The sequence below is a fragment of the Pelodiscus sinensis genome, chromosome 3, assembly GCF_052426305.1.
Source record: "Pelodiscus sinensis isolate ZL-2025 chromosome 3, ASM5242630v1, whole genome shotgun sequence".
In the NCBI taxonomy this organism is placed as follows: domain Eukaryota; kingdom Metazoa; phylum Chordata; order Testudines; family Trionychidae; genus Pelodiscus; species Pelodiscus sinensis.
In genome coordinates, this window is record NC_143054.1 from 94226376 (window position 1) to 94248375 (window position 22000).

General features: G+C 41.8%; 1 protein-coding gene and 1 long non-coding RNA gene across 3 annotated transcripts in view; one reads left to right on the top strand and one right to left on the bottom strand.

Annotated features, from left to right (window-relative positions):
- LOC149524678 (uncharacterized) overlaps positions 1-2741 on the top strand; it is a 72041-nt gene extending 69300 nt beyond the window's left edge. For both annotated transcript variants that reach the window (XR_016349170.1, XR_016349169.1), the window contains one exon: positions 1412-2741. This is a non-coding gene — a long non-coding RNA (uncharacterized LOC149524678). The remainder of the gene's footprint in view (positions 1-1411) is intronic.
- Positions 1-22000, bottom strand: part of ARHGAP18 (Rho GTPase activating protein 18) — a 95046-nt gene that overhangs the window by 24633 nt on the left and 48413 nt on the right. Inside the window, exons 4-8 of the mRNA XM_006118580.5 lie at positions 18620-18692; positions 11959-12128; positions 9397-9562; positions 3842-3933; positions 1341-1418 (exon numbers count right to left, since the gene is read on the bottom strand). Coding sequence (XP_006118642.1) covers positions 1341-1418; positions 3842-3933; positions 9397-9562; positions 11959-12128; positions 18620-18692 — 579 coding nt within the window. The remainder of the gene's footprint in view (positions 1-1340; positions 1419-3841; positions 3934-9396; positions 9563-11958; positions 12129-18619; positions 18693-22000) is intronic.

Sequence of the window (22000 nt, forward strand, 5' to 3'; positions counted from 1 at the left end):
TCAGTCTATGTCTACACTGCCCCCTCTTGTGCAAAAAAATATGCAAAGGAGGCGAAGCATGGAATATTGTGGCACCTCATTTGCATAATTAATTAGGCTCTGTATTTGCGCAAAAGGCTTTTGCGCAGCCGTCTACACAGCTCCTTTTTGTGGAAAAAAATCCCTTTTGCACAAGAGCCGTCCTGCTTTTTTTTCAGGAAGAGCGCCTCTTGTGCAAAAGTCTCTTGCGCAAAAAGCGGCTGCTCATTAATTATGCAAATGAGGTACCGCAATATTCCACACTTCACCTCATTTGCATATTTCTTGTGCAAAATAGTGCAGTGTAGACGGAGCCTCAATGTTTTACAGAAAAAATAGGTTCATTCAAAGGAGAAGTTCTTCCAAATGTTTGAGATTTTTGATTCTCATCATTTTTGCTGTTACTTGATGAATGATCTCTTCTCTGGAAAATCTCCTCCCATTAAACAAAACAAAATTCCAAAGTCACCCCAAAAATGTGAAACTGGGTGGAAAATGGAAACTAAAGTACTAAACGAAGCCATGAAACATCTTAGTTACTGGTGAATCAATAAAGCCAGTTTCCATAATATTCTTTTCCTTTTGTTGTTTCTAATGAAGCAGCTGTTGGACAAAGTTTTACATGACAGTCTCTGGCAGATGTCTTAAGGCAGCTGAATCCATTTAAATGTTCTTTCTATTTACAATTTCAAAATCTCTTTAGACTGTTCTTATAACAAGCTTCATCTTGGTGTAAATCAAACCATGCATTTGTTTTTCTTCATGAAAGCAAATACTGACTTACAGTTTGGTGTAGTTGGCAGTCATGCTGTAATGTGAACAAAGACTGTGGATAGTGACACAAGTAGTTTGTAATGCTGTTTGTAGAGATAATGGGAAAGATTCTCTGTGCCATTTGGTTGCTTTATGCTTCTGGTTGAAACTGGCCCTTCACATTATCTAATTAGGCCAAGGAATATTACCCTATAGTGGCATACAGCCTACATAGGAGCCCACTGGTCATCTGGTTCAGATGGTTCCTCTGATCCAGGTGCAGACAAAGAATTTGGAAATCTTGTGAGAACAACTCATGAGATTTTGGCACAGCAGAATCTGAACCTAAACCTTGATTCAGCTTTCATTTGAACCTGTGATTTCCTCCCCAAACTTAATCTGGAACAAAACATCATCTCTTTGGCTAATCTAAATCAAATCTGTTTTTATGTAGTTTTATTAACACTTCGATGCCAATCTTGCCATTACACAAGTGTTAACAAGCAAAGAGTAAAAACAGCAAATGAGTATAGGCTTTCAGGATTTTGAGAGTCCATGTAATATTTTACCTTTACTCTTGCTGCTACTCCTGGTATTCGAAGAAGTCCTTCTGTATCCAATTTTGCCTCTTCTATTTCAGAAATCAGCTGTCAATAAACAGAATCAAGCAGCATGAAGCCAAGGTGCTAATTAAAATGCAACTGAGAGGTAAATATGGAACAGTGAAATCTGGTTTTGAACACCAATGATTGGCAAAGCGGATTATCATTAATACGGTTATATATGTCCGACAAAGAACACCTGATACTGCTCCTTTATTTTTCATCTACTTTATTAAGACTGTTTTTAAAAGGGAAAATGCAATGTCAACACTTTATACTGAGATAGGGAATGAAAAACTTGCAGTAAATTGTAACTAAATTACATAGCCCTTGAACAAAAAGAAAAGAGGCAGTGCTGGCCTGTTAGGCAGTCTGGCTTGCTGGGGTAACACAATTTAGATCAGGGGGGCTGTGCAGCCTTAAATGTGAGGTCAGGGGGAGTGAGATGCAAGATTCCATTCAGGGGAGTTGACAGCTAGGAGGAGGCAGAAGCCTTTAAGTGAGTGACTTTGGAGATGATGGAGGGGGGCGGTACAGGTACAATCGCCCTGATGATGGAGGGGGGCGGTACAGGTACAATCGCCCTGATAAAGTGACAATGTAATGGATTAGATAAAGAATATAGGGAATTGTGTGCACCAAGGGATAAATCTTTACCCGAAGAAATCCATAAATATCAAATGATTACAACACCTATTATTGCCTAAATTAATACTTTATGCAGTGTTTAACCTGGACAACACTTGTAATGTACATGCTTCTGTGCCAACTATTTTCTGAACTATAAACTATGCTGTAGAGCAGAATTTTTAATTGCACCAAAAAAAGGGGATTATTTGCTATTCCATATATGGATGCATAGCTTTTAAGGTCAGAAAGGACTATTATGGTTATTTGGTATGACTCCCTGCAGAACATAGGCCATAGAATCTCGCTCAGTAACTTCTGATTAAGTTCATAGCTTCTAGCTGATCTACAGCATATCTTCTAAAAAGATATACAGTCTTGACCTACTGACTGCAAGTCAAGTAGAACCCGCCTTAGGGAGATCTGAGCTGGTCTCCATGATTCTTAAAAATTTTAATCACCATTGAAGAGTTCTGATACAGGAATTAGCTTTTCCAATTTTTACTGGAGCCCTGTAGGCCATATCATGACATTAGTTTTTAATTAGGACTCCCTATTGAAATCAAATTTATAGCAAGTTCTGCTTAAAAATCAATGTTATGATATTACCCAGTGTTCATAAAATTGACAAAACTGGAAGGAAAATGACAGAGTTGGTGGGGCCTTTTTGGGTGGAAAGGGTTGTTTTGTTTTACAAAATTGATGCTTATTTTAAAAAGTCATCTTGTTAAATTGATTTGTTTCAGTGGCATTCAATCAATGTTTTAAAATCCCTGAAAATGTTTTCTCTTAATTTTTGATGAACACGCAAGTCCAGTGATGGATATGCTGCAGAGATGAGAAGAGAGAAATGAGAAAAACATTTATATATTTCCCTATTTATACAAAAATTATTTTGTGTGGGTTTTTTTGTTTTAGTCCCTAGAATGTAATTTCTGGCATGAATGATACAGCAGTAGTGCCTAGAGCAGTGGTCTCCAACCTTTTTACACCCAAGATCACTTTTTAAGTCTCAGAACAGTCAAAGATCTACTGCCCCGCCCCTTCCTTGAAGCCCCGCCTACATTACATGAGGAAATCTAATGTAAATGTACTGCGCAGGTACGCAGTTCAGAGAGGGCTTAAGAGCTACTCTTGGAGCCCCTGAGATCTACCGGTAGATCGCGATCTACTGGTTGGTGACCACGGGCCTAGAGAGAAAGAGGATATTACTATAGGTGTCCTTTTGATTTGATGGCAAAAACAACAAAAAAGCTCCCAACAACCTCTAAAAGGCCACTCCAGAACTTCCAAGATTTGTCTTGAAAAATATTGGCCTATTCTCCTATAACCATCTACAACTCCTCCTAAGCAGAATTTGGCCTGGAATGGTGTTAAACGCTGGCTATATGGGCTTACTAATAAACCCTGACCAAATCATGGCTGAGTTACTACACCTTAGTAATGTGTTTTTCTAATAATAATTCACTAGATGTCCCTAAATATTCTATGCTTACACTCAAGCATGCCAATAGCAATTCACAATACTTATAAAATAAACAACTTACAATAAGTTACTGAATTGTAGTCTCTATTCCACTAATTCAACTGAAGTTAGCGTAGTAGAGAACAGTATAAAGGCCATATATCCAACTTAGTGCATTAATAACACAAAGCACAGCCCTGAATAAAAGCTACAGTTCCTTCTAATGGAGTGGAGTACTACGTTTGAGGTTCACAGTATAGAGATGGCATGTCACTGTGGAAAACTGATTATAGTGAGCATATGAATCCAAGACAAATGCTATCACCTCTGGAATCAAGTAGGTTTGTAACAAATGGACTTGTTCATGCCTACTCACTTTGTGAAAGATCAGTGGTATCCTGGTGCCTGGTACTTTCTTCTGATCCTGTTCCAGCAAAACTGACAGTGGGACACCAAAAAGACCAGAGTCTATACAAAGAAGAGAAAATAGAGACACTATCCACATCTGCTCCAATACATGAGATAAGAGGCACAAAACACATTTTCCAAAAGATAAGACTATTCAATATATTCAGAGTCATTGACCTTCTCTTCAGCATATCTGAATGTCTTCATCAATCAAGTCATTCAGAGCATGATTAAACAAAGCACGTGGCTAAAAGGAAAACTCTCATTCATCTCCTCCTTCAACCATAAGAGAGGAGCCTTCTGTTTTACCTTCAAATTGCCATCCACGAACTCTCCAGTACTGTGAAGCAAAATGCATAAATGAACAATCTGCATGATTCTGATTTGTGGAAAACAGTTGTGCTGTTGACCCAGATCTTTATCACTCAATACAAGTTTAGCTGCAAAAGATTTTAGTAAGCATCCCAAGAATTTGACCTGCTAAAATTAAATAGGGGTTATTATAAATCAGATTTACTTTACTCTGAACAGACCTCTCCCTCTATGTGTTGAAAAAAGAGCATTCATTGTGCTGCTTTGCATCCTATGGAGCAAATAGGATGATAATGCATCTTGAAAAACGAATGTATTTATATGAAAATTAAAGCCAAGTCTTGTTGCATACTCTTGGTAAGCCCTGGTTAAAAAATGGCCATTACCTCCTCTTATTTAACTTTACATTACTATATGGGCCTATAAATTTATGGCAGGACTGCTCTGCTCTGCTTTAGATAAACAAACTTACCATAAACATATAGGCCCATATAATAATTTAAAGTTATATGAAATGAGATAATGGCCATTTTTATCCAGGACTTACAAAGAGTATGGAAGAAGAGTTGGCTTTAATTTTCATATGAAAAATAAATCAGAGGAGCAGCCATATTAGACTGTATCTGCAAAAACAACAAGGTCGCCTGTGGCACCTTAAAGACTAACAGATTTATTCAGGCATAAGGTTTTGTGGGCAAAAATCCAACGATGCATCTGACAAAATGAGTTTTTGCCCACAAAAGCTTATGCCTGAATAAATCTGTTCAGGCACATCTACATAGCAGGGCAAAAGTTGAATTAAGCTACACAACTTAAACTACGTTAATTGTATCGCTGAAGTCGATATAGGTTAACTCGGCTTTTGGCACTGTCTACACAGCAGGAAGCTGAAGAAAGTACACTCTTCCTTCAACTTCCCTTACTCCTTGTGAAATGAGGGTTCTAGGAGTCGAAGTAAGACGTCCTCCAGCTCACTATTATTGTGAAATAATGGCTTGAAGCTTAGACATGCTCTGTTATTTCGAAATAACGTTGCAGAGTCGATGTAGCCTTAATCTTTAAGGTGCCACTAGACTCCTTGTTCATATAAAACAGGGGTGGGGAAATTTTTGGGGGTCAGGAGCCAGTGACCCACAGAAAAATCAATTGGGGGCCGCACACAAGTGAGAAGCAAAACAACAAAACCAAACAAAAAGCAACCTTCACTGTTGTGGTCCCCAACTGAGGAGAAAGACACTCCCCATACTCCCCTTGTACACCAGAGCATGGGGGGTGAGGGGCAGGCTAGTACATTGTGTGCAGTGGGGCGGCAGCGGGGGCAGGGGGTTTGGAGTGCCAGTGCAGGCACCCCAATGCTGCGGGGACGGAAGCTCTGAGCCTCCGGGGCCAGATCCAGCCAAGCCAGGGGCTGCATGCATCTCCCAGCCCAGAGGTTCTTCACCCCTGATATAAAACATCTTGAAAGGTGTATTGTGTGGGAGGGAAGTGGGGGGTATTAATCATCAAAGCAGTGGAGATCTCTCTGCAGGTTTTCTAACTGTTGTTTTGGCAAGATGTGGTGTCACTTTCTGTTGGTGTGTCTTGGTCTGTGGTAAGCTTGCAAAAAATGAGCAGGGCAAGGTTTGGCAATTGTTTGAAGGCCAGAAGAGAGGGTTCAGGACAATTTCTTTCAGGATGTTGTCCCATCAAATAGGGTTGTCATTGTTTGATGACAACCTATACGGATTCCCATGTGGGATGGCAGGTGACAACAAGGAGACTGTGTGGTCAGTGAAGGCTTCTTTTTCTGTATTGAAGCAGGTTCTCCAGGTGGCCCATTCTATGATGTGATCGGCTTCTCTGGTGGAATATTCCTGTTTGTTAAAGATGGTTTTTAAGTGAGGTTTAGGTGTGAATATAGAACAGACCTGGGCAAAATACCCTCTGTGGGTCACACCGGCCTGCCAAACCACTGGATCTGGCCCTTGGATGAAGCGGGGAGCCTCAGGCAGACTCCCTGCACCTCCCCCCTCCCGCGCTGCTCCAACACTGCTCAATAAAGCAGCTGTTTCTCTTTCTCAGCTGTGAGCCCAAGGGAGGGGTGAGTGGTACTTCACATGCTGCTACCACCCCCAGCACAATCCCATTGTACACACATGCACAAAATCCTCATCCCAGCAGAACTCATGGGAGTCTGTTGTGGTAAGGAAGGAGGTGCTACAGGCAGCCAGTGCAGAGGTTTCACCATTCTCCCCTCCCACCTTTTCGCAGCAGAGCTGTGTGCTCTCCAGCTTTTCTAGCCACCCAAACATTAATGGAAATGGATAGTGGTTCCACTATCACATGGGTCACTGGCCAAACTAAAGATATTAAGGACCAGTCGACTATCTGATAAGCAAATGTTTATTGAATAGTCAAGTCGACTAGTCGCTTCCCCCCACATTTTGCTGCCTCTATCAGACAAGAGGCAGCAAAGGAGGGAGGAGGAGAAGGGAGTACTTCAAAGCGGCAGCACCAAATGGAGCCCAGTAAGGGCTCCGTGCAGAGCTACCGCTTTGAAATACCATGACAGCGTTTCAAAGGGGCAGCGCCACATACAGCCTGGGATCAGCTGTGCAGCACTGCCCCTTGGAAATGCTGCTGTGGCATTTCAAAGTGGCAGCATTGCATGGAACCCGGCGTCAGCTGGGGACTCCCTAGCTAACCCTGCGCTCCATGTGGCATTTCCGCGAAACCCAGAGTCAGCTGGGGAGTCCCCAGCTGATCCCAGGTTCCACTGAAATGCAGTGCGGAGCCTGGGATCAACTGGGGAGTCTGCAGCTGATCCCAAGTTCTGCAGAAATGCAGTGCAGAGCCTGGGATCAGCTGGGGAGTCCCCAGCTGACCCCAGTCTCTGTGGCATTTCCATGGAACCTGGGATCAGCTACAGACTCCCCAGCTGATCCTGGGCTCCACACACAGTATTTCAAAGCTTGTGGAGCCTGGGGTCAGTTGGGGAGTCCCAAACTGACCCCAGCTCCACGCAGCATTTGAAAGCAGCAGGCTGACCCCAGGATCCATGAGGGCGCTTCCGCTTTCAAATGCACAAGAGTTCCTGCTAGGACTCTTGTACATGTGAAAGCGGGCACCCCACGTGAAGCGCGGGGCCAGTGGAAAGTCCCACTGACTCTGGGCTCCATGAGGGTGCTTCTGCTTTGAAATGCACAAGAGCCCTCGTGGAGCCCGGAGTCAGTGGGACTTCCTGCTGGCACCGGGCTTCATGTGGAGTTCCGCATTCCCTTGTAGGGGCTCTTATACATTTCAAAGGAGAAATACGGAAGTGCCTATCGACTAGTCGAGTAGTCGATCGAAATTCCATCAACTATTCAACTAGTAAATGAACCAGTATTTAACAGCCTTAGGCCAAACCATGCTGCAAGATGTGGGAAAAGGGAGATGCTGCAGAAGCCAGCTCTGCTGAAAATAGAGGTGTGAAACCTCTGCATGGACTCCTGGCATTCTCCCACTACCATATGGATTCACTGGCCAAATTACATTGCAGGTGAGAGGGGAAAGAGGCAGTGAAGCTACAGGGCAAATCTACACTGCTTCTGGAAGCAAGCTGTGCCCTCCCCACTCCCGTAGCCTAGGTCTATAGACTTGTGTTAGCTTGCTAAAAAATAGCTATGTAGACTTCACTTCATTTTGCAACTTGGGCTGGGGCTCGAGCCTGGGCACAGACTCTGAGTCTCAACATCAAAGCAAGGTGTACAGTTATTTTATCACATTGCTGCAAGCCCTCTTAGCATGCCTCCATGGGCCCTGGCTGGGGGACTTGCTCCCTCAGGTAGAGTAGACATCCCCACAGATGGATCTTCATCTGAGGTTGGAGTAGCAGCTGTTGAGCCAGTCTATTTCCCAGGAGGCAGGGTGACGCTCTGCTACCTCTTTCCCACACTGTTGTAGAACCCCTAAATCAAGTTCATCTTTTTGGGTTGGGTGCTGGAAAAATATTGTAGTCAATGTACTTGTTTTATCTGCTGGAAGTCATCTCAGAAACACAATGGAGATCATGTTAAATTAAAACTACATAGGTTTGGTAAGAAGGTCTAAACAAATACGCAATTAAAAAAAAAGAGAAAAAATGTATTTTGCCTACACACCATTTTCTAATGATTGTAGTACAGGCACTTCTGCATGGTGGAAATTCATTTGGGAATCAAGGTCGCAAAGATGGTTGGGTGTGTGCTTTTGCATTTAAAAAGTTATTTTCTGCTACTGTAAAGTGAAGAGTGTATTCAGCGGAATCAATTGTACCCTGCTGTATGTCTCTCAACAATCTCTATTGCTTTCAATTATTTAAAGGGAGCTATTTCACTGTCACATCCACTGAACCTTGACAATAGGGTTTTGGCCAAAGTAGGTTTGTGATTAACTAATAATACATTTGAAACTCTTGTAAAACATTTAGCAGAAGGTCAGAAAAGCAGACAGCTACCAAAACAATGAAACCACTTGCAACTTGAAAGAGGTTTCCACATATTCCTAGCTTTTGAAAAGGTAGTCAAGCAGCATCCATAGTCTCCACCAGCTTGATGCAAGAGTGACTTGCTACAAGAACTGCCTCAACATTGTTGGCAGAACCCTGGTATATATTGGTATGTCTACACTGCATTCCTCTTTCGAGAGAGGAATGCAAATGCAGCCAAGCGAAATTGCAAATGAAGCACAGATTTGAGTCTCCTGTGCTTCATTTGCATAATGGCGTCCGGGCGCTTTTTCAAAATACCCTATTTTGAAAGAAAGAAAAAAAACGCAGTCTAGATGGAGTTATTTTGAGGAAAAAAAACCTTTTTTTGAAATAACCTTTAAACCTAATTTTTTAAGGAGTAAGGGTTATTTCGAAAGAAGGGTTTTTTCTCGAAATAACCTATTTTGAAAGAAAAAAAGGCAGTCTAGATGGGATTCCTTTCCTTGCTCCCTAAGACATCTGCTCAGTGCCTGGCCTAGAATGATCTATTGCTAAAGTTAGCTGCTATAGGATTTTAGCCCTAAAATCCTCCTTAGCTGGAACAGTTTATGTCTCTGCGGCTGTTTAAATATGGAGCTGTTTGGCTAAAGTGTATGCTAAGTGCCTTGCTCAATCAGGGCCTATATTACCAGCTAAATGTCTCTCTCTTCTTTTGGAATCATTCTTAAACAACCCCACACGGACGCCTTTGTTTCAGGGTAGTTTATAACTGTACAACTCACCTTTCATTTTGACTTTTATGGCTTTTTGCTGCTTGAATTCTGTCCCGAGTAAGTCGTACAGCGCAGTTAGCTCAATAAGTGCTAAAGAATAGACTTTCTTCATGTCCTGTGGGGCCAGGTCACCGATCTTTGTGGTACCCGTTTTGTCCTTTGGCAATCTGAAATTCTAGAACATGGGATTTGCATCATGGCAAATAAACAATCTCAACACCCTGACAGAGAAAGAAAAGCGACACGTATAAAGGCCATCCTGCTGCTGTGGTGTGCGTCTGCAGCAACTGCGGGGAGGGAAGGGTGTTGCCCCAGGCCGTGCACCCTCCTCAGGACAACTCTGGTCACAGATGATTACTCTTTGGGGCAGGAATAGGTCCTCATATGTGTGTGTAAATCACCTCACCCTTTTATTAATAATAGGGGGCTCCCTGTTTTTCACTTCATATTTATTATTTGTATTACCATACCACCTCAGCCCCCACTCATAGAACAAGGCCTGCTTAGCTAGGCACTAAACAAACAGAAAATAAAAGGATAATCCCTTTCCGTAAGATTTATTTGACTTTACTTCTACTTCCTGTGATTCAGGAAGTCTAACTCTAGCAGACACAGGTTGCATCATTCTGAAAGTACAACAACCCAACAACTGGATTACTCAGAAACTAGACATGTCATTTTCTCTGATGGAAAGGGTCCTGGAGACCTTCATAATCCTCCATCTTCTCTGGGGTCATAGCTGATTTAGGGGTTGAAAACTGCATGGCTGCTGAGCCAGCCCTTAAATAATGATTGGTGGATGTAACCAGCTGCCTGATAAGGATTTAATTACAGGTTGAACCTCTCTAATCTGCCACCCTCGGGACCTGACTGGTGCTGAACCAGAGAACTTGCCAAATAACAGAAGGTCAATATTGTTTAGCATCATTGCTAACATTTTCTCTGCTTACTGAGCTCTTAGAAAACATTTAGGGGTAAATTAGAGTTAAATAACAGCAGAGAACACTGAGAGCCAGGATTGGTGGCTGTAAACAAACTTTATGGGACCTCAGGAAACTTGGCCACACCCATGATAAGTGGACATCTGGCCAACTAAAATTATTCCAGACCACGGGTGTTTCCAGACTACAGCATGCCAGACTAGAGAGATTCATCCTGTAGCCATGCAAAACATGACATGGACTGTGAAATCTGGTGTGCTCCCATGAAATCTGGCCTTGTGTGTGCTTTTACCATGTACTAATAGATTTCATTGGAGAGACCAGAATTTCTCACACTGAAGGGTCCTGATTCAACAGAGAGGTGCAGAGGGATCACAAGGTAATTTTAGGAGGGTCACAGTATTGCCACTCTTACTACTGTGCTGCCTTCAGAGCTGGACAAGTAGAGAACAGTGATTGTAATGTTGGCTGGGTGCTCAGCTCTAAAGGCAGCACTCTGTCAGCTGCAGTGCAGAAATAAGGGTGGTAGTACTATGCCTGTTTTGCTCTTACTTCTGTACTGTTGCTACGAGACCTGGGTGGCTGGAGAGTGGCAGCTTCTGACAAAGGGCCCAGCTCTGCAGGCAGCAGCACAGAAATAAGAGTGGAAATACTGTACCATGCCAGCCTTACTTCTGCACTGCTGCTAGCAGTAGCTCTGCCTTCAGAGCTAGATTCCTGGCCAGCAGCCATTGCTCTCTACCTGCCCAGCTCTGAAGGCAATGCTGCTGTCAGCAGCTGCGCAGAAGTAAGGGTAGCAATACCACAACCCTCAGACAATAACCTTGTAATTCCCCACACAACTTCCTTTTAGGTCAAGACTAGGGATGTTAGCGTATAGTCGTTTACATGATTAAACAATAAGCTTGGGCTCATTGGTTAATTCTAACAACTACACGCACCCCCTTTGCTGCTCTGTATCAGAGGCAGCAGCACAGGGGGGCAGGCAGGAGCTGATCCATGTGGAGCTGCCTGTCCCTCGTACTGCTGCCTCTGATTGAGAGGCAACAGTGAAGGGGGGGTGGAAGCAGGGGCTGGTACATGTGGGAAACCAGCTTTCAAGCTGGCTCCCTACACATACCGGCTCCTGTGGAGCTGCCTGTCCATTCCCACCTGTACTGCTGCCTCTGAATCAAGCAATAGGGAGGGGGGAGGGGGCAGGCAGGAACTGGTGCACGTGGGAAGTCGGCTTAAAAAAAAAATTCAGCAATTATACATTTACAAAAATAAACATTTGCTAACATCCCTAGTCAAGACCCCTCCAACTAGAACACCACGAAATTTCAGATTTAAATATATGAAATCATGAAATTTACCATTTAAAAAAATCGTATGACCAAAATAGACCATGAGTTTGGTAGGGCAGTAAAGATAAGCTATAGTGTTGAAAAGGCATAATAAGCATAAAATTAAGATTTCCATAGGTATTAAGGTCTGAATGCTGCTCTCCAATAACAGACACACTGAAGGGACCCAATCCAATGAGACCGTTCTGAATCTTCCTGTTTCAACCCATAACATAGAAACATAGTCAAGCAGGCTAAACTAAAAGTTTAGGAAATTACTACAGCAATAAATGAGAAGCACCTACAGGAAGTTGTGTATCATCCTCTTTGCCTTTGCACATTTCGCCGATTGAGCCATCTTTGAGATTGGCTGCCTGCTCTGCAAATGAAATCTCTAAATTGAGATCAGTTTCAGAAACTGGCATATCCTCAAGCAGGCTGGTCTTTTCACTGATGCCATGGCTGAACTCTGGATCTGAAAACAGAGGGGAGAAAAAAGTCAACTTTTTTTCAAATATTGCCTCTCTCATCCTCTGGTTTGCATGAAAGTGAATATTTAGAACTCCAGATAGGTTAGTCCTGTGCAGGGGGTAGAAATTTTGGGGGCAAAATATCTGCTGATGTAACGCCAGTGATTTCAAAGGAGTTATTGTCAGCCGAGAATTTTCATCTCATGGAGTTGCCCTTGAATAATTCTTCCAAGAGGAAGAGTTTATATCTTCTTCATCCTTTATGGAAAAGCACATTCTATTCTAAATGGATCATAGTTTCCTGGGACCTACCAGAACCAAGAAGCTTGACTCAGATCAGCTTCCCATTCTCCTCTGTTCTTCTGATGCTCTGCAACCATTAGCTACACAACTCCTTCAGCAGCCATGCCTCTAAGGGCTACCCTAAATGCCAGTTCTTTGTCCTGCACGTATCAAACTGGTATGCAGGATGGGCGTATGGGGGTGGGGAATTTAATATAGCATGACTAAGTCCTGATATTATTAGCCCCTTCGCATCATGTAGAGTTCGAATCTCCCAACACTGCTCCAGAGATGGTTGCATGACGAAGAGGCGGGCAGAGGCGAGTGCTAGCATGCAATGTGACACCACTTCTCTTTCCTTGTTGCCCTCTATAAGGAAATGGGCACTGAACAAATGATTTAGAATAACAATTTTTTTAAAATAGAGGCAGTTCTTCTTTTACCATTTAACCCAGAAACAGCCTGCTTTCATAAGTAATTAACAGGTGCTTTTCATTCCCAAAGCATTACTAGTGTCAGGAGACAGAAGGATGCAAAGTATTTTCAGGGGAGGAAAATCATTTTAAATATTCTTTTCTGTAAAAGAAGAATTTTAGTCAATTCACAAAACAATTTATCTTATCACAAAGTATCCAAAAGAACCCAGTCAGTCAAGGGCTCTGATGGTGTCAGAACGTGGATGCTATCTCCACTACCCTTATTTGTAACATGGTATTCCTCCACAGCTCTTGGTCCCATTGTGAGAGGATCTGTATAAGCATGCTGGAAAACACACTGGCTCCATTGAAGACAAAGGCAAAATTCTCAGTGACTTCAGTGGGACCAGGGTGTTGCCCTTTGGTCCCTGCCCCCAAAAGCCCACAATCTGTTTAAACACACGATGCTGCAAGAAAGTGTAAAAAAACAATGGAACGGGAAGTGGGATGGAAGGATGAGGGAAACCATAATAAGAGTATGTGTTTGTATAGACTAGTTGTTGTGTAATGAACCACTCAGGGGGTGCCAATTTTCTGGTGTCCCTGAATTCCTCACACAATAGGGGCAAACCTGCCCACCCCCCAAGGAAACAGTTTTAGCTTGAGCAATTTCTCTACACTACCTCATTCTCACGGATCCTGGTGTAAAGGCTATGGTGGGGACAGGCTGGGTAAGGGAGAGGATGCAACTGAAGTGCTACTGCACTCCAGCTATTCTCTGCTTCCCATGAGCCTAAGCAGTGATGCTGTCTCCCAATACTGCAAATCCAAATAGTGTAAGAATACATTATAAAATAAAACATTTTGTTTTTTATTTTAAAAAAAAAGTGGCTCATACTTGTTGAAAAGTATCTATTTAAAGAAAAACTATTTGCAGAGTGCTTGGAGTTGAGACCATCCCATGCAAACTGCCCTTGGAGTTTTCACAAGGAAGGGCTGGCTTTGAGATCAATTCAACAGAGGCTGAAGCAGCAACAAAGAGCAAGACTGCTTTTGATTTTGGAGGGGGTGGGCAGATGCTTTTATTCTACTCACAACTAAGTATAAAGCTATGAGTGGTAGGGTAAAAGAACTGTAAAATATACATGTACGCCTAGTTTCTCTCTTCAGACTAGCTTCAGCCTCAGCTGTGTTAGAACCTCACATGCTTCACTAAGCAGATGTAAAGGATCAAGCTGAAGCTGAAATTAGAGCTGATAGTTTCAGTAAAAAGATATAAAATGTGACAATCACAACACTTGTAGGACCAAATTCAGCCCTCCACCAAATCTACTGACTTCAGCTGGGTTACATCACAAATATATTTGGCCCCAGTATTTAATGTTTTAAAACTGTTTTTAATTGTAAAAGGGGAAATAGGATTTGGATTCCTCTATTATTATTTTTATCAGGATGTTGTGGTTAATGTGGCTTACGTGTGATCCGTGGCTCTTTTGCCCCATATCAGCTTGGGACAGAATTGTTGCTAGCAAAAATGTAATACAATAGTTCCTGTTTCAGCCCTCTGTTTAGATTGAAGTTATGGGATGGGCTGAGTTTGGGGGGCTTTTTAGTACAGATATCTTTGTAATGATATACAGTCTTCAAAGATGTGTGGAAATGCTATTGTTCTTATTTTGGGTTTTGATGTTTGTACAGTCCTGGTCCTACTGCTTTGTTTTTTATAAACTAGGAAATAGCTGTAAGAGGAAGTAGATCTGCTGTGCTGTCAAATTGCCAGTTGTGGTCAAAGTTTCATATGAGAGAAATGTGAATGTAAATACTGGATATTCAAGGGGATGTGCAAAATATGTGTTTTAAAACTGGGCCTGCACCCTTATTTTACTTCAGTGTTGTGTAAAAAAACAAAAACAAAAAAGGTCAGGAACATTAGAAATGTCAGGTCTGGTCTTTCCAGGAGAACATAATAGATGTCCCATGGAATGTATACTGTTAAGTCTCACTTTTTATTGGAGGGGTTTAATCTTTAATCAACACATCCTTTTTCAAAAAATGCCAGTTGATCATTGAATGCAAAAACTAACCAACAGTTTTAAACTGTCATTGTTTTACTAGCTCTCCAACTAGAGAGTTTTCCAGGCTGCATAGTCATTTATTACGAACATTAAAAAACAGCAGGAAGAAAAACTTTTGTAATAATCTTCCAGGCCTTATTTATACACCTAAAGAAGTAAATTAGGGCATTACTTTTCAGAAGAGTCAATTCTTCCTTCAGTTACAGGGGTACTACTATTTCAAAGAGTTATGTAACTGAGGTAAAACTAGACCTTATTTGTGGTGTTTGGTGATTTTTCTCTTATTTTGGAATAGAAAAACTAAAACACAGAATGTTTGGAGTTCCATCTTGCTTCCAGTTAAGACAATGGGAGTTTTGCCATTATCGCCTGTTGGAGTCGAACAGGTCCGAATACAGCAGAGTAGAGTTATGAAAAGTCTGGGAAACAATTGTTGAACTAATGAGTGCATTAAACTGAAACTAGCAAACTAACATCTCTCCCATTTCCATCAATCCCCTTCTTCCACCTCAGCACTAAAAGGAGGATTGGGAACATCTGGGACTTACTAGGGCATTTTCGGGACCTCTTTCCTGGACAGATACGTGGGGCGTTCTGTCAACTTAAGGACAACAATCCACTTAAGGTACACTTAAGGACAACAATCACTCTCTCCCATTCCCAACCCTGCCTCATTCTTTCCTGACTAATATTCACATGCATGGGACCAGCCAGAATGAAGAGTTTACAGAGTTCCTAGAGTTTAGAAACATCTGTTTTTTAACTGCCTGAACACTGGGCTTTGGTTCAGCATCTTACTTTCCATTCTTACCTGGAAGCTGGCCCTTTAAATCTGAGACAACCAGCCGTATGAGACAACCAGCCATAGACCAACATTGGTAATTTGTCTTTGGCTGTAGCTTCTCTGAGTGGTGAGTTGTCAGGAGGTTTTTTTAATGTTTTTAATTAGCACACCTTTTTTCCTGAGGAAGTAGCACATGTTCTCATTGTCCTTAACTCTTAACTGAGCACTTTTACATGATCATATAAAGAGAACTGCATCTTTTTACCCTCATGCAATGCTGTGTGATTTTTTTTTTTTTTTTTTGGGTTTGTGCTTTTGATAAAGGACTGAAAGTTGTGGATGGTTAAATATGTGAGATTGTTATAATTTCCAACAGGCATAACACATGATTTTTGAAAGCTCAATGTGTATCTTTTGGATTTTGTTTGTTATGTAGATATACATATAAAATCCATGGAGACAGAGGTTTCAAGCAATTCAAATAAATGAACCTCCCTATATACTAGGACTAATTGACTAGATTGAAGTGTCTCCTCACTCCCTTCCCCCTCCTCTCCCTGCCACCTCCGGATTGGACTAGTCAGGAAAGAACAAAAAATGCGAACAATGGAGATCCTTTCACATTATTTCCTGAGTCTGCTGACGTCTGTTCAACCAAGGAAGTATTCAGGTTAGAGTAGAAGAAAAAAGGGAGTAGGAACAGAATCAAGGAATCTGAGTTCACTTGATCCATGGAATGTTCAGTATCATTATAGACCTTGGTGCTAGTCTTGGTTCTGCTACTGGCCTGCTAGTGACCTTGTGTCATTTCTCCTAATGTAAAATGGGGCTGGAGCGCCTAACACTTCTGTAAAGCACTCTCAGATCTGCTAATAGTAAAAGCGAGGTATTATTGTAGCGCCATGATCATCATGCTCAATTTGTTACCCCAGTCAGATGCTCTTGGGAAATGAACACTTCAGATATCTAATTAGGAGCAATTGTCACTTTCAGAATGTGAGAAACCATAGATTTCACATCCATTAACAAATTTAAAAATATGGACATAGAAAACAGAGGCATCACTATGATTTAAATATCTAAGAAAAAGTAAAAATCTGTTATAACGGATGGTACTAGTTCACTTTGCATACAATGTTAAAGCATTGTAACTTTACAATAAGGCCTCTGGATTTAGATTTCATAAGTATGGGGTGTCTGTGAAACCCGACAACATGTTTGTGTTGCCTTTAAAGCCATCCACTGTTTACATAACATCAATTAGCTCATTAGTTTTGAAGAAAGGGATCATGGCACAGCCCTGAAACAGGTGCAGCAGTTTTTAACGCATCTCAGGTTGGATGACTTTCCTGCAAAAATGAACTGATTTTCTTCTTGTTCTAATCTCATGAGCGGAGCCCACTTTAGCATGCTGGCAAAAGAAGAAGTGTAGAAGGATGTAAGCAGGCTGCATTTGCCTTGCCCATTGCAATCTGTGCTGGGGAGAGCTAGCATATGGAATTTGCCTTTCAGAACTTCCCATTTCTAAAGGGTTCATCGGGCCACTGGAAAAAAAAGCACCAGATGTGATAAAACACTGCAATAATTGCTTGGTAATTTTCCAGACCCAAATTTTAGTGTAGCTTATTGACACGAACACCAGGCTTCTCTTCCTTCCCTTGTGCTGACCCAGCATTTTGGCAGCTCTCCCAGTTGTTCACAGCTCTTAACAGCAAAGGGTTTGCTGAAAGCAGGGAGGGTATGATTAATAATGCTTCTGGAAACACAAGAACTGTGTAGGGCTCATTTCAACCTCTCTCTCTTTTTTACATTATCTATGTTTTGTATTTAACCCTCTGTTAGCTATTTCTCCAAAATACTTCATATCCACATTCTAAAATTAAAACAATAGTTTATTAGGTGATACAGTTAAAAAGAAATGATCTAGTCATGTGAAGGTGGTTAATTGGTTTTTGTCTATGTGATTACAAAGTGCCCAGCACTCAGTATACAATCTAAATGCCATCCAATCACTTGGATGTTTTTGTTTTGTTTTTTAAAGGAAAGAGTAATTCTCTACAAAAATAACAGAAGTATTTAGGCCAAATTCACGGCTTGACTAGCTTTAACTATGACTCAATTGTAACACAAGGATACAGAGATGAGCAGCTACACAGCCCCAATATAAGTGCCAGAAAACATAGGAGAGGCAAACCAGCCACAACCGCTTACTACACAGGGCTGGAGAGCTACACCGGGCTGGAGAGCTACTGTCAAGAACATGGGTTGAAATCTGGAGTTATTGAAATCAGTGGGACTTCTGCCATAGATTTTTACACAGGCCAAGATTTCAATTAGGCCCTGCCTCTTCATGGGAGTATAAAGGTTGGGCTGGTCTTTATAAACTCACTCTGTAACTCACCTTGTTGTTCAACTGGGCATGACAGAACCTACCCCATAAAAACAAGCAACTCCCCCTACTTTCTGTCCTCTCCATGAATATAATCAACTAGTTAAACACTGATATTTCCTCTCACTTTGAGTCCTAAATATATGGGAAATCCTTCAATTTTTCTTAGTCTTTTTGCTTTCACTTTCTTGTATTTCCTGATGAACTTGCCCAGAGCACTTGTTTCTTGTGCTGAAAGTGCAGAAGAGAGACAACCAAAGCAATAAATGAAGAGCAAAGACTGAGCCATTAAAGCGGACCTTTACCAACACATTCCACTGTAAGATCACCGCAAGATTTACTAGACTTTTCAAAGGACACGATCTATAAATTCATTTTAAAATGTTTCAGACTTGGAAAGTTGTGGCCCACAGCTATATTCATATGGTTTATCAAGTAGCTGGTTTTTTCTCTTACGCGTTATGGAAAACATGGACCAGTGCTTCAGTATACCGTGAAGCTAAGACACTACAGAATAGAAAAAAGGAGCAGAGGAGCTACTCAGCATTACCGTCTTTCACTTCATCTTGAGCTTCATTTTTCTCTCTTGCTTTCACAGATGAGGGCTCACTCTCACCAGAGACCTAAAAAAAGGCAGAAAGAGAACAAGCCATGGCTAAACTCAAACACCAACAGCATATTACAGCAAATGATGGAATGTAAGCAACCCCTTTGGTCCTGATCTTGTGTGAGGGTAGACTTGCAATCAAGGAGAGCCCCTCTGCAGTCAGTGTGACTCCATGGATTCTGCCCATGGACTTTCAGCAGTGGAACTGGTGTGTTTGATAGGAGCCTATTAATCAGAGACATAGGGCATAAGAAATTAAGTCCCTCAACCAAAGGCACAAATAGATACAAACTTAATTCTGATGTCACTACTGCTCCACCAAAACATGCAAAATGAATGGGGAAGGCTAGATTGTGGATTAAAACCCCAGTCTGCCCTAGCAGAGATCTTGAGGAGACATCATATATTACATAGGCACAGAACAGGGACTCAGGAGACCTGCATTCAATTTCTGGCTCTGCCACAGACTTGCTGGGTGACCATGGGCAAGTCACTTTAACCTCAAATATCATAACCTGTAAAAGAGGCATAATGATACAGCCCTCCTTTGTAAAGTCCTTTGAGATGTACAGATGAGAAGCACTATATAGGAAGTAGATATTATTTATTATTATTATTATACTATAGTAGGAGCTGCTAGGAGAAATTATGATTGATTCAACCCAAAAGTGCAAGCTGCAGCAGAAGCACTGTCATCCCGGTGCAGAATGTATCATGCACTCCCTGCTGTGTTTTGGTGGGCCTGGGATAATGCTGGCCGTGCTGTCATACCAAGCCTTGTTGGGGGAGGCTAGCAATGTCAATTGTGCATTCCCAGCAACATTATAGCTGGTCCACTCTGCAAAGGGACAAGGAGGGAGCAAGAACAAAGGCCACTTGCGCTGTTTTTGTTCCCATAGTGCAGCCTTGCAGGGCCAACTACAATGCAGTTCTGAGTTTATAAACACACAAGACCGCTGTAGTTCCATTGCTTGTTTATCTCTAAGTTTATTATGGATACAGTATTCAGAATTTGCTGGTAATTCTTAATATCTATTGTCCTTACCATTTCTTATCTCCCTATTAAAGTTTCATTAACTCCCTACACAGCTGAGAATGTTAACTAGATGTTGAGTGGCCTGGCTCTTGTCTGGCATTTTAGATAAGTGCTGTACATCCCAAGACTTGGGGAGAATAAGATTGAACTGCAAAACACAGTGAAGAAGCAAGTCAGGTTCATTTTGTTTTAAAATCCCAAATCCTACCCACCTCTTGTGGGTGAAGAGGGTGCCAGATACAGCAGAAATACTGCCATCCCATGATACTGGGGTGGAAAGGGAAGGGCAGGAGGTTTGCGAAGGGTATATGCAATCTCAGTACACAAGGAGCATGGCTCCAGGAGACACTCAGTGCAGTCACACTGTTGCTCTTTGAGATAGATGACTCTATTGTATTTTTCCTGTCAGCAGAGGAGTGATAAAGAAGGTAGACAGAGGCTGTATTAGATTGAAGTATCAATGGCAGTTTTACTCCCATTTTGTGACATGGAAGGGGCACTCGTAGGAAGATTCCTCTCCCTTCTTCTATTTAAACCCTTCTTTTTGGTATATTCTTCTTTATGGTATATTCTTGTTTGTGCTGCAGAAATTATGGTCTGGTTTAAATACAAAAACGTGAATGTTCTTTTCATGCTGAATTATCACAGTTAATGAAATGATACTGCTCTAAACTGCATTTTATCCTACCTCTGCGATCTAACAGTAGTACAATGTAAAACACAAGAACACACGTTCACTTTGTGTATAACCTCTCCATCCATATGCAGAGGGGAGCTTGATCTTGCTGAAGGGGAAGTTCTGCTTCTACAGCATTTATCTTACAAACTTCCTCTGGAGAATTTTAGTTCCTCAGTGCTAGAAGGTATGGGGGGGATTGGAAATCAGCGGTCTTAGATTCTCCACCTCACTGCCTTTACTTGAAGTACAATGCTCAGGAACAAAAATGAGGGCAAGTGGCCAAAAACCCAAATGTCATGTGGATGGCCCTATGCCACCATCAAATCAGTGCCTTCTCCCAGCTGAATGTCCAGCTGTTGTTTTGGGGGTCTAGAAGGGAGAAGAGGTCAAATACCAATGCACCCAACAGAAAAATTATCAGGTAACTCCCTACACTGAAACCAAATTTCTTCTTCCTTGTATTGCTTGCCTTTGTGTAGCGAAGAACAGCTCTTCCCTTTGATGTTTAATATCTACTAGCTACAGGCATAAAGGGAAACAAGAAGACCTTTTATAAATACATTAAAAGCAAGAGGAAGACCAAGGACAGGGTAGGCCCACTGCTTAGTGAGGAGAGAGAAGCGGTAACAGGAAACTTGGAAATGACAGAGATGCTCAATGACTTCTTTGTTTCGGTCTTCACCGAGAAGTCTGGAGGTGTGCCTAACGTAGTGAATACAAGCAGAGAGAGGGTAAGTTTAGAAGATAGGATACACAAAGAACAAGTTAAAAATCACTTAGGAAAGTTAGATGTCAGCAAGTCACCAGGTCCTGATGAAATGCATCCCAGGATACTCAAGGAGCTGATAGAGGAGGTATCTGAGCCTTTAGCTATGATTTCTGAAAAATCATGGCAGACAGGGGAGATTCCAGAAGACTGGAAAAGGGAAAATATTGTGCCCATCTATAAAAAGGGGAATAAGAACAACCTAGGAAACTACAGACCGGTCAGTTTAACGTCTGTCCCAGGGAAGATAATGGAGCAGATAATTAAGGAAATCATATGCAAACACTTGGAAGGCAATAAAGTGATAGGGAATAGCCAGCATAGGTTTGTGAAGAACAAGTCATGCCAAACTAATCTGATAGCTTTCTTTGATAGGATAACGAGCCTTGTGGATAAGGGAGAAGCGGTGGATGTCATATACCTAGACTTTAGTAAGGCATTTGATACGGTCTCGCATGATATTCTTTTTGATAAACTAGGCAAATATAACTTAGATAGGGCCATGATAAGGTGGGTGCATAATTGGCTGGATAACTGTAGTCAGAGAGTTGTTGTTAACGGTGCTAAATCCTGCTGGAAAGGGATAACAAGTGGAGTTCCGCAAGGGTCTGTTTTGGGACCCGTACTGTTCAATATATTCATCAATGATGTAGATATTGGGATAGAGAGTACGCTTATTAAGTTTGCAGATGATACCAAACTGGGTGGGGTTGCAACTTCTTTGGAGGATAGGGACATAATTCAAAATGACCGTAGCAAGTTAGAGAAATGGTCAGAGGTAAACAGGATGAGGTTTAATAAAGAGAAATGCAAAGTGCTCCACTTAGGAAGGAACAATCAGTT